The 12,774-nt window shown below is 44.3% G+C and overlaps 1 protein-coding gene across 1 annotated transcript in view; it reads right to left on the bottom strand.

Moving 5' to 3' along the window:
- Positions 1-11,023: 11,023 nt before the first annotated feature.
- LOC135707499 (group 3 secretory phospholipase A2) overlaps positions 11,024-12,774 on the bottom strand; it is an 81,728-nt gene continuing 79,977 nt past the window's right edge. The window contains exons 4-6 of the mRNA XM_065229344.1: positions 12,219-12,740; positions 12,061-12,134; positions 11,024-11,872 (exon numbers count right to left, since the gene is read on the bottom strand). Coding sequence (XP_065085416.1) covers positions 11,784-11,872; positions 12,061-12,134; positions 12,219-12,740 — 685 coding nt within the window. The 3' untranslated portion in view covers positions 11,024-11,783. The remainder of the gene's footprint in view (positions 11,873-12,060; positions 12,135-12,218; positions 12,741-12,774) is intronic.

Here is a 12,774-nt window from a genome sequence, read left to right as displayed (position 1 = left end):
AGTGATGATCGATGACCGGCTAAACTTCAACAGCCACGTCGAATATGCCTGTGAGAAGGCTTCGAAGGCCATCAATGCGATAGCTAGAATCATGCTGAACAACTCTGGTCTCAGCAGTAACAAGAGGCGTCTTCTGGCCAGTGCAATGGGAACCAAAGGAAACTGATCAGAGCGTTCCGGCACAAACGAAGTGACAGACGACTAACTGGCGAAGAAATCCATTTAAATAATGTGGTTCACTGTAATAGAATTTTCTTGGAAGCTTGTGCCATCATCCACCAGATGGGTTAGTTTTTTTGTTTTCATTTGAACAAAGTTGATTTTGTGTACAATGATTCTTTGACAGTGTGCAAAGAGTGCGTATCATTTTGTCATTTTTTTATGCATTTCAGTTTTGAATAGACTGAAAGAGATAGAACCAAAACATTCTAATACATTTGGTTAAAATGCTAGTACAATCCAGTAGTAGTGTTGCCATGTGGTACAATCCAGTAGTAGTGGTGTTGCCATGTGGTACACTGAAAAATTGAAATAGCAGGTTAGTCACCAAAGTTTTCGAGCCGCTCCGTCTGTCACTTCGTTTGTGGTTCCGGTTCATGGCGAGTCGTGAGTGCGTACAGAACCATCTAGTCGGAAGCCGTAAACTACTCTTCATTATTGGAAAAAATAATGAACATATCAATACAGCGGTACGGTGTGGCTTTGTCATGATATGTCAAAAAGAGTATTGTACACATTTTGTATCGATTTGTCGAATACATCTCTTGATGTTATCAGTTATTTGGATACAATCAATAGCTCCCGAATGTTCTGTTGCACGACTTTAAGAAAATTTCATTTAATGTTTTCAACTGCAAAAAACGCAAAGTTGGCAACACTGGAGAAAAATTCACATTTTTGCATTCGGTTTGATTGAAAGTTGAAAGGTTCAGATTTCGTCGTTTTTAACGGTTTTCATGAAGAGACCAACTTTCTACGTCGAAGCGATTCGGAGTAAACAAAAAAAAACATGTTATTTTTACAATTGAGGGGGTTAGAAGGAAAGGTGTGTAAATGACTTAGAATCGATTCTCTTCATCGACTTTCTCTTTCGTAAATAATTCAGCTGCAAACACATTCCTTACTTCGTGTGCCATTCTGGATGCTAGATGAAAACCTCCTTTATCAAACTATGTGGCAGAAATAGCGCAAAATCTGTTTATAAAGCTGTGGCTAAAGGGTGATACGGTCAAAATTTGGTCAAGGGAAAACGCGTGTAAATCGGTGAAATCGTTTATTTAAAAAATCAAATTAAATTTCTTTTTCAAGTTCAATTAGTATAAAATTCAGGAAAAATATTCAGTTAGGCTTCCGCTTTTCCAAATCCAAATTGCCGGGCCTTACGCTTGACCCCTGCCATCAGATTTTGTACAGCCACCTTGTCCACCTTCTTCGCCGCAGAAAGCCAGTTTGCCTTGAACTGCTGCTCGCCCTTAGCAGTTTTTTTGGTCTTCTTTAGGTTCCGCTTGACAATAGCCCAGTATTTCTCAATTGGGCGGAGCTCTGGCGTGTTGGGAGGGTTCTTGTCCTTGGGAACCACCTGCACGTTGTTGGCGGCGTACAACTCCATGGCCTTTTTACCGTAATGGCAAGATGCCAAATCCGGCCAAAACAGTACGGAACAACCGTGTTTCTTCAGGAAAGGCAGCAGACGTTTATTCAAACACTCTTTCACGTAAATTTCTTGGTTGACAGTCCCGGAAGCTATGAAAATGCTGCTTTTCAAGCCACAGGTACAGATGGCTTGCCAAACCAGATATCCTTTGCGAACTTTGACAGTTTCATGTGCTTGAAAACATCTGCTACCTTTCCCCTTCCTTTTGCCGTATAAAACTCCTGTCCCGGAAGCTGCTTGTAGTCGGCTTTGACGTAGGTTTCGTCGTCCATTACCACGCAGTCAAACTTCGTCAGCATCGTCGTGTACAGCCTCCGGGATCGCGCTTTGGCCGTCGTATTTTGTTTATCATCGCGATTTGGAGTCACTACCTTCTTGTAAGTCGATAGTCCGGCTCGTTTTTTGGCTCGATGCACGGTTGTAGACGATACACCCAGCTTATTTGCGGCATCTCGGAGAGAGAGGTTAGGGTTTCGCTTGAAACTACCGGCAACTCTCTTTGTCGTCTCAGCGGCTTCCGGTTTTCGATTTCCCCCCGATCCAGACTTCCTGGCTGTCGACAAACGTTCCCCAAACACTTTAATTACATTTGTAACGGTTGATTTGGCAACTTTTAGCGATTTTGCCAACTTTGCAAAAATTTTGATACGCTGCTCTTCTTGCTTGGACGGCATTTTGACAACTGAAGAGTGAATTCCAAAATCAAAATAGGAGCAACATTCTACACACACACACCTTCAAAATGAGGGGTGTTCAGGTTTTTTAAATGCAAAATGGAAAGAAATACGTCAAGTCGATATTGACCAAATTTTGACCGTATCACCCTTTATCAAAAGAGAAAGTCGATGAAGAGAATCGATCAAAGTCACTTACACCCCTTTCCTTCTAAGCCCCTGAAATAAATATCTCCTAAATGGAAAATGCTGTTTTTTTCGATAGGTGATTCTTTTGTAAAAACTCCGCTGAACATTTTGGCGTACCCAATGCCGTCTGTATCTTTAATTATTGCAGAGCTATGTATATAACATTGAAAACTGGTGTTTATTAGAAATCGGCAAAAAAGGGGATGGTCTCCAGCGGCAGGGGGTAGGCCGATTGGTTTAAGACTTTAGATTTTTCAATATTCTCTGTAATAAGGGTAAACATTGCCAGTATTGATTTTCGATAAACGTGTTGGCAATCAATTTAAATTATACTGACTGCTTACAAGTATAATTCCTTAATTACTAAAAGTCATGATACGCAAAAGTCAGAATGGCTCTGCAGTAGGTTGGTGCGCGAATGAATGGAAATACAAACTACTCGAATTCGAATGGTAGTTGGTCATCAGTTGTATATTTTAATGCTGTCTATCCTATTGTCTACCGTAAGGCGTAAACCATTAATGCTTTGACACCTCTGTTCAAAGAAGGTGACTCGGGCTTGGGCCAGCTGAAGTGATAAGAATTTAATTTTATTTCGACAATACACAGAAGATCTTGGCGTTTTAAGATCATTTCGTCTTCATAAAACAATTTTGAGATATGCCTTAACATCGCCAAAATCATTTTTTCGTCCGCATAGAAGCACATCAGAATAAGTCGAACGACTGTATACTATACAGTGTAAAGGAATAGAAGCGCGCAATTGAATGCTCACCAACCAGGATAGAATTATCAGTACGGTTAACAACCGTCTCCGAGGGGAGGGATGGAAGTGTAGATGCTGTAAAGCAAAGGAGCCAACAGACTTCCTTGCGGAACACCTGCTAGGATGGAAAACGTGTCTGAAAGACAACCATTCAACGATGCCTTAAACGAGCTTTGCTTGAGGTAGTTACGGGTGAGTTTAACCAGATGTAATGGGAAGATGAAGTTACAAAGCTTGTCCGTCATGCCCGACATTGTCAAATGCATTTTCTATGTCTAGGAAGGCCATGGCTGTGGACTTGGATACAGCTTTGTTACTTTGGATGTTATTCATCACCCGTACCAGCTGGTGATTGGTGGAGTGCCCCTTCCTGAACCCAAACTGCTCCAAAAGGAGAATGTTTTTTTCCTCGACAAACTTGAGCAAACGATTGAGAATGAGTTTTTCAAACAATTAGCTCAGCGCTGAAAGGAGACCGCTTGGTCTGTAGCTGGAAGACAATGTTGGATCCTTACCGGGTTTGCTTATTGGTATAATTTTTGCTACCTTCCAAATGCTTGGAAAGTAGAGCAGCTCCAAGCATCTGTTGAAGATAGCGGTCAAAAGAGACTGCACTTTCATGCTGAGCTCTTCAAGATTAAGTTGAAGATGCCGTCAAACCCAGGAGCCTTCATCTTCTTGGAGTATTTCAGCGCTGAGCAAATCTTTTGTACTGTAATCATATCTGCCGGACGCACGACACAAGGCGAGGCAACTAGGTTTTGAACCTGATCTTCGATTGCTTTCTCTTGTGGGGTGATTAAGAGCCTGTACAGACCGGCCATTTCACGTTTTTTTTTCCCAGATGTCCAGTCCTCTGAAACTGGCGTCTACGAACATTGTGTGTGGGAATCAATAGCCACAAACTGACCCCTCACAGAAACTTGTCGAACACATGCCTCGTTAGCCACGGATGTGGCCTGTTGGAGTCCTTCCAACGCCCGGTTTATGTCATCTACGGTGTCGAGCGGTGGATGTTCTTCGATGTTTGTGTCCACCCAGTTCACATGGTGGTAGTCTTTGCGCAGGCTTGGAGCAGGAGCCACGTTGATGCTGACTTCACCCATCACCAGATTGGTGGTCGAAACTGAGACCGTTATGGACCTCCGACTTGGGACTATTGTTCGACAGGAAAAGTCCTGGGTGGAAGGATTACCCGCCGACACGAACCCACGTGTAATCTATATTGCCTTGGTTTGCGTCTCACCTCGTTTGACAGATCTGATCACCCGTTTGAAAGTTCGAATCGCTCGTTTGACAATTCAAATTGTGGACAAACCAAATGCTCCTGTGACATGTCGGTTCGTCGGTGCGGAAACTGCACAGAGTACAGTCCATGTTGTGCGTGGTTCCGGAGCCGCTGGTAGTTCTGCCAAGCTTCATGGCGGGCATTGAGGACGCCACCAACGTTGAATCGGGAGCTAGTACGAGTGATGGCGGTCAGGTCCTTCTTGAATTGGCTTGCTAATGCGTTGATGGTGGCACACTGCCGAGGGCAGTAAACAGCGATGAACCGGACATTTCCAGTTGACGATGTCACCTCCACACGAAGGGCCTCAATGATAGAAGTGCGGGTGTGGGGCAGAGTGCAGAACTAGATTCCGTTCTTGATGACGACTGCAACACCACCCCCTGGAGCTGGTGCGGTCAAACCGGATAAAGTTGTGGTCAGGCAACCAGAAGCTTTCGCCGGACTTTAGGTGGGTCTCGGTTAGAAGGCCCACGTCGATGCTGTGTTTGCGGAGGAAGTCGACAAGCTCAAGCTTTTTTGTTCTTATAGAGCAAGCATTCCAGGTGACCATAGCTAGCGGTTTAGACGCCGTACTGGATGATGAACTTACCAAAAACATGGATCTGCTCGGGGTTATTGCGGTACTTACGAAGAGCACCGGTCATGTTGACATCCCAAACTCCCTTCACTCCATTTATTTTGCCAGCTGGCGAGCGACTGTTGACGATAAATGAAGAAAACATCATTGTAGGCGATTTGTCGATCGTAAATATCGCCTTGCATAGCGCCCACCTTAGCAAGTGAGTCCGCCTTCTCATTGCCCGGAATTGAGCAATGAGATGGGACCCATACAAAGGTGATGACAAAAGATCTTAAAGATAAAGCACTCAGAAGCTCTCGTATTTTCATGAGAAAATACGAGGAGTGCTTTACCGGCCTCATGGAGCGAATAGCCTCGACAGAACTGAGACTATCCGTAAAAATAAAATAATGATCTGGTGCAAGTGAGGCGATCGTTTCTAGCGTACAATGTATTGCCGCCAGCTCAGCAACATATACGGAACAAGGAGCTTGAAGCATTCGAGAGGCGCTATGAAATTCGTTATAAATACCAAAACCAGCGGACGCCTCTATTAGTGATCCATCTGTGAAGAACGATCTTGCGGAATCAACTTGGCCAAACTTTGCAGCGTAAATTGACGGAGCAATCATGGAACGATGATGCTCTGGGATTCCGCGAATCTCTTGCGTCATTGATAAATCAAAATGAACAGAACTGTCGAAGTCGGAGAAGCAAACACGATAGGGATTATGCTGCGAAGGGCTGACATCCTGTGTTATGTACACGTAGTACAATGACATAAAACGAGTTTGAGGGTTTAGCTCAAGAAGCTTCTCAAAGTTTGCAATCACCAGTGGGTTCAAAATTTCACAACGGGTGAGGAGCCTGAGGGACAATTCCGAAAACCGGTCCGATAGTGGCAACATGCCCGCCAACACTTCGAGACTCATCGTATGAGTCGAGTGCATGCATCCTAACGCGATACGAAGACAACGATACTGTATACGTTCCAGTTTGATGATGTGAGTTTCAGCCGCCGATTGGAAGCAAAAACTACCGTACTCTAAAACCGATAAAATCGTTGTCCGGTACAACGTTAGAAGATCTTGCGGATGAGCTCCCCACCACGTTCCGGTAATTGTTCGGAGAAAATTGATCCTTTGTTGACATTTTCGTCTCAGATACTCAATGTGGGATCTCCAGGTGCATTTGGAATCGAACCAGATCCCAAGATATTTGAAAGACATGGAATGAGTCATCGGTCTACCCAAAAGTTGAAGCTTCGGTTGTGCTGGGCTATGCTTCCTAGAAAAAATGACCAACTCAGTTTTCTCCGTGGAGAATTCGATACCTAGCTGGATAGCCCAAGTAGACAAAAGGTATCCTGTAAGGGTCCTTGCAGGTTGACCCCTTTGGGCCCTGTCATAGACACTACGCCATCATCTGCAAGTTGTCTCAACGTGCAATTGTCACTAAGACAATTGTCAATTTCTCTAACGTAGAAATTGTACAAAAGGGGGCTTAAACATGAGCCCTGGGGGAGACCCATGAAACTAAATCGAGAAGCTGTAGAGTTTCCATGAGAAAAGCTCATATGTTTCTCTGACAGCAAATTGTACAAAAAGTTATTAATTAATGGAGAAAGGCCACAAGCGTGGAGTTTGTCTGAAAGGACTTCAACCGATACTGAATCAAAAGCCCCCTTGATATCCAAGAAGACAGAAGCCATTTGCTCTTTTTTAGCAAAAGCTAACTGAATTTCAGTGGAAAGCAACGCGAGACAGTCGTTCGTTCCCTTACCCCTACGGAAACCAAATTGAGTATCTCCAACAATTTTCGAATGCACGATAACATCGCGATGAGACGATACGAGTTGTGATCTGAGGCGGGTTTTCCAGGCTTTTTAATGGCTATAACTCTCACCCGCCTCCAATCATCCGGAACAATATTAAGCTCCAGGAACTGACAAAACAAGTTCAACATGCGCCTCTTAGCGACGTCTGGGAGGTTCTTCAACAAGTTGAACTTGATTCTATCAGCCCCCGGAGCCGAATTTCCACACGAAAGGAGCGCGAGTGAGAGCTCCAGCATTGAAAAAGGCTGGCTGATCTCGTCTACCGAATTCGTCGTTTCGCGAGGAATCATCTGTGTCGCCACAGAATCAGGACATAAAGGGCGAACACGAAATTATTGCGACACCGAAAATTTCATGCCAATTTTCTTATAATGTTTAGAATCAAACCAAAATTTTAGGGTAGTTTTATAAATATATTTACTTCAAAAATCAAAAGAAAAGTTAATCGATGGAGCCTTGAGTGTAAAATTGAACGCATTTTCGCTTGATGCCCTCCATCAAAGTCTTTACAGTGTCATCCGGTACCAGTTTCTCAGTTTTTTTTTTTCCATTTTCTTAACATGTCCTTCTCGTCTTTGACTGTCTTCTTGCTCTTCCGAAGTTCCCGCTTCATTATTGCCCAGTACTGCTCCACCGGGCGCAGCTCTGGACAGTTTGGCGGATTCATGTCCTTTGGAACAAAATGGACAGAATTGGCCTCATACCACTCCAGGACACTTTTAGAATAGTGGCATGATGCCAAATCTGGCCAAAATAGCGGAGCTTCGTCGTGCTGCTGCAAGAACGGCAAAAGGCGCTTCTCGAGGTACTCAGATTTGTAGATCTCGTCATTTACTGTGCCCTTTGTCACGAAAGGCTCACTCCTCAGTCCGCAAGAGCAGATGGCCTGCCAAATGAGATATTTGGAGGCGAACTTCGACATTTTCTTCTTCTTAAATTTGTCGTCCACATCGAACTTGCTCTTGCCGGTGAAAAACTCCAACCCCGGAATTTGCTTAAAATCGGCTTTTATATACGTTTCGTCGTCCATCACACAGCAGCCATATTTTGTCAGCATCTTCTCGTAGAGCTTCCGTGCCCGAGTTTTAGCCGTCGATTGTTGCCGCTCATCGCGGTTTGGGAAGTTATGTACCTTGTATGTATGTAGTCCAGCTCTCTTCTTTGCATTCTGGACGTAGCTCTGCGACATGCCGATCTTTTTAGCCAAATCACGGCTTGAGACGTTGGGATTTGCTTTAATCATCCGCTTCACCTTTCCCTCCGTCTTTTTGTTCTCCGGTCCCGGTTTTCTTCCAGCTCGTTTGCCGTGGTCCAACGTCAACCGCTCCTGGAACCGCTTCAACACTCTGGAGACGGTTGAATGGTGAATGTTCAACATTTTTCCCAACTGCCGGTGCGACAGATCAGGAAATTCCAGGTGTTTGGAAAGAATTTGTTCTCTCAACTCGCGTTGGTTCACCTCCATTTTCGTTGAATCGAAAAACACGACTTCGAGTTTGACAGCATGTACACAATACACATCAATGAGAAAGTGTGCAAAATTTGGTTGATTTTTACCCAATGGTAAAAAAGTTATGCCCTGTTGAATGTATCGCAATAATTTCGTGTTCGCCGTTTACTTTTCGGGCGAACTTGAGAATCCAACTATCCGAGTACTCCTCACTCTCGTTGTTCGAAGACCGATTACGCATCCTTCGCGCTGCATTCCAAAGCGTATTCATCGACGTTTCGCGCGATAATCCGTCCACGAATTGCCGCCAGTATCCGCGTTTCTTGGCTTTGATGAGGCCCTTGAGTTCGCGTTCAAGAGCCGAGTACGCTTCGAAATGTACGGGTGTTCCACGTTTCCGGAAAGCTTAAACGCGTCGGACTTTTTACGATAAACCTCAGTGCATTGCTGGTTCCACCAAAGGGAAGGAGGTTTCCTACCGAAAGACGTTCCTGGAACCGGCCGAGTTTGAGCTTGAAGCGCGCTGTCTAAGATCAGATTGGAGAGGAAGTTATATTCCTCCAACGGTGGAAGCTCTTCTACCGACGTTAGAGCATCTTCTATCACATTTTTGAACTTTGTCCAATCGATATTACGTGTAAGATCGTACACTGGTTACTGAAACTTTGATCGGCAAGTGATCACTACCGTGGGGATCTTCGATCACATTCCACGTGAAATCCAACGATAATGAGTTAGAGCAAAGCGTGTGGTCTAATCTTCTTCCATTCGAGGATGGGCCAGCCAAACGTGTTACTTCTCCATTGTTTAGAATTGTCATATTAAAGCTGTCGCAGAGGTCATATATCAAAGTAGAACGGTTGTCATCATACAGTTCCCCCCAGCCTGTACCGTGGGAATTCAAATCTCCCATAATCAACTGTGGAGCAGGAAGTACCGAACAGATATCTGAAAGTTGTTTGCGATTAACAACGGCTCTAGCAGGAATATAAACAGAAGCAATACAAAGGCTCTTACCTTTAATAATAGCCTGACATGCGACAACTTCAATACCGGGGAATTCGGGAAGATTCACTCTATAGAAGGAATGGCACTTTTTGATCCCCAAAAGTACCCCTCCTCCACGCGAATCCTCACGATCCAGTCGAATAATGTTAAAATCATGAAAAGGAAGATCTATATCTGAAGAGAGCCAAGTCTCACAAAGAGCAAATGCATCACAATCATTATTGTGAACTAAAAACTTAAAAGAATCTAATTTAGGAATGAGACTTCGACAATTCCACTGTAGAACAATGATCGAATCCCCGACCTCGTTTGGAAAATTATCCATCGAAGGAAATGATTGCTGCAATGAGGGGCCACTTCAATGTCAATTGCTTCAAGAGGGTCTTCACAGTAGGAAGCATTGCCAGAACAATGCTTTTAAGAGGATCAGAAATATTCAGGTACTTGAGAATATCGTCCACAATTTTATCAAATGAGAACAACCCAGATGAAGAAGGGGCTTCTGTTCTTAAAAATGGGCCATCAGGGGTTTTTGATTTCCCCGGGAGAGATGGAAAATTCTGGTTATAGTCAGTTCTGCGGAAACCAGGAGGAGTTGAAACTTCCTTTTTCCATCACTCCTTGATTTGGGTAAGCTGATTTGGGGTTCCTTATCTGCAACTTTCCGTGCAGAACCTTCCGGAAAACTGAAAGAAACTCCCTCCTCAGCCAAGTCAGAGTCAGACTCGTCATCAGACAAAACAGCAAAGGGATTTTTGTCGTTGGTTGATGGTGTGGCTGTTTTTAGCATTGCTGCAAAAGACTGCCTGGAACGCTCCTTAAGAGAGCGTTCTAGTTTCTCCCCGCGTTGTTTGTACGCCGGGCATGACGAGAGACCATGAGGAGTTCCCTTACAGTACACCCATTTTGGTGCAGTGACTGTGCAGGCGCCATCCTCGTGCTTCTCTCCGCATTTGGAACAGCGTGCCTTGCTGCCACAGTGAGAGGCCGTATGTCCCAACTCTTTGCAGTTTTGGCAGTTCATGACCCGAGGAACAAACAAGCGCACAGGTAGCCGAAGCTTTCCCCACTCGATGTAGTGAGAAAGGGTTGAACCAGAAAAGGTCACCCGAAACGAGTCTGTGGGGGTAAAGTTCTTTTTACCCTCGCTGAAAGATACTGAGTTCATCTTCTGGACTTCCAGTATCTCAACCGTGGGAAGCAAGGGGTTCTTGAAACGGCCAACCACTTGCTTCGCTAAGATTTCGGGGGTCAGACTCGCTTCGGTGACCACAAAAACTTTGAATTGAATCTTTGTTTAATTTAGGATAAAATTTATAAATCTATAATTTTGTAATTAATAATTAAATTAGTAAGAAAAAAATATTTGGGCTTGTTTTGGTTCGTGTTAAACAATCATCAAATGAGAAGGAAATTTCTTGAAAATCAATGTAATTAGAGAAAGTATTCTAAATATCAATATTCACTTAGTGTATCGTGGAAATAGTATATAGTTTTGGTTCAATTTCTCTAAGGTCGTACCCCGTCGACCCCTATCAGCTTCACAGGGAGAATTTCTTTCCTAAAAACTTACTCACTTTTGTTCCTACGAACGATCACAACGTGTAATAATAAATACTTGAACTATAAATACTTAAAGTTAAGCAACCATTGAGCAGCTTGTTTTACGTATGATTATTATTGCTCCAACAAGTTCATTTGTCTTTCCTGGGGAAAAAAACAACCACTAATACTATACATTTGTTCCGCTTCTTTTTCACGTTCAGGTTGGTGCGCCGTAAATGTAAATAAAATTGATTCCTAAATTCTAACAATTTCCTCATTTTTTTTTAATCATTCGAACAATTCTCTGTACCATTGCTAGCGAAAAGCGAAAATTTCACTTGAATTAAATGTGACGCTATCTCGCTATACCTTTGCACGAATGCACACATTTTAGGTGACTCTCACAATACCGTTTGAACGCGAGGTGCGTGTATTAATTCATGGGAAATTGCCGGCTCAAGAAATATGAATGGGCAGTATCGTTTCGAAGCTTGCGAAAATGCCGATATTTTAATTACGCAACTCAGCGTTGGAAACTGCTAGATGAAAAACAAATCCCACCTTTTCCGATTCTCTCCCCGTTCTCTTAACTTACACATTCTTCGAATAAAGAAAATTGCTAAACGATTACTTTAATCACAAGGGCGCTTGTTCTTTGTTTCTTCGACCTTTTGTTTGTTTGCTTTAATTGTACCGCTCTGTTTTAAAAAGAAAAATAAAGCAGCACGAATAATGACAGCAGGGTTGCCAAACCCTACTTTTTAGGCACTTCTTGTTCATAACTACTGTTGCTGCTGCTGCTGCTGCGCTTTAGAAGCCTTCGCGAGCCTTCCGGAACTTCATTCCCTTTGGGGTATCCTCAACGCAGGGCACCTGCACCAAATTGAAGTAGATCGATCCTGCGGAGGAAATGAGAAAAGCAAAATACAAATAGTTGCAAAGTCTGCCGGCAAGAGTCGCGACAATGACACTGTTAGGTGTGAATTTCGCACAGTCTATTCAACGTCTAGAAACATGCTCATTATCTACGCCAGAGGTGCTATTCGCTTGGTGGAGTAGACACGAAGCGAAGGTACGTTCAACCTACCCATGACCTGCGCCGCCGACGTGTTGGTCTTCTTGAGACAGTCATACAGCATGTCGTCGCACTTGCAGTGAGACCTGGAAGATAGATTCAAACGAATTGAGGTTAGGTAAATCCATGAGGCTTCAAATCATTGTACATGCATTCGACCCATTACTTACTTGGTATAGATCGAATTATTGCTAAGATTGTACCGCTTCTGGTACGCTCGGACCTTCAACGGACAGAGATCGTGCGTCCGGCAGCACCGGTCCATCGTGGCGTCTTCACCCAGGTCGTAGTAGGTATCCGCAATGTCCCCGGTTCCGCACCACTTGGTCCCGGGGATGATGCCACTGAACAGCGAAAACGGACTGGTGTAGAAGATGCCCCGCTTGCTGCTGCCCTGATCTCGCACTCCGTTGGTTATCAGCTGGAAAATTCCTACCGCCGTTGTGGTGGAATCCGCTCCATCTTGGTTGTCGTCGCCGTCGCCGTCGTCGTCATCGTTCATGCGGTAACCGACGGCGTCCATGGCGGCCGACGCCGGTGGAGAGCTCGTTGCGCGGAATTTGTTCTTCGCGTTAATTCGGTCCACTTGTTCGCACTGGTCCATCAGTTTGATCATGTCCCGGAACGATATCTCCAGCGGCCGGTTGATGGCCGAGAGGTTTCGGAGCAGAGCATGGCCTTCGGAGTCTTTGCTGTGGGTGGGGTTTGGAATTACGGAGATAGGTT

Source organism: Ochlerotatus camptorhynchus, unplaced genomic scaffold (genome assembly GCF_037179485.1).
Source record: "Ochlerotatus camptorhynchus isolate MF236.1 unplaced genomic scaffold, CSIRO-AGI_Acam_v1.1 ptg000313l, whole genome shotgun sequence".
NCBI classification, from domain to species: domain Eukaryota; kingdom Metazoa; phylum Arthropoda; class Insecta; order Diptera; family Culicidae; genus Ochlerotatus; species Ochlerotatus camptorhynchus.
The sequence above is the reverse complement of the archived record's forward strand: the minus strand, read 5'-3'. Positions and strand labels throughout refer to the sequence as shown.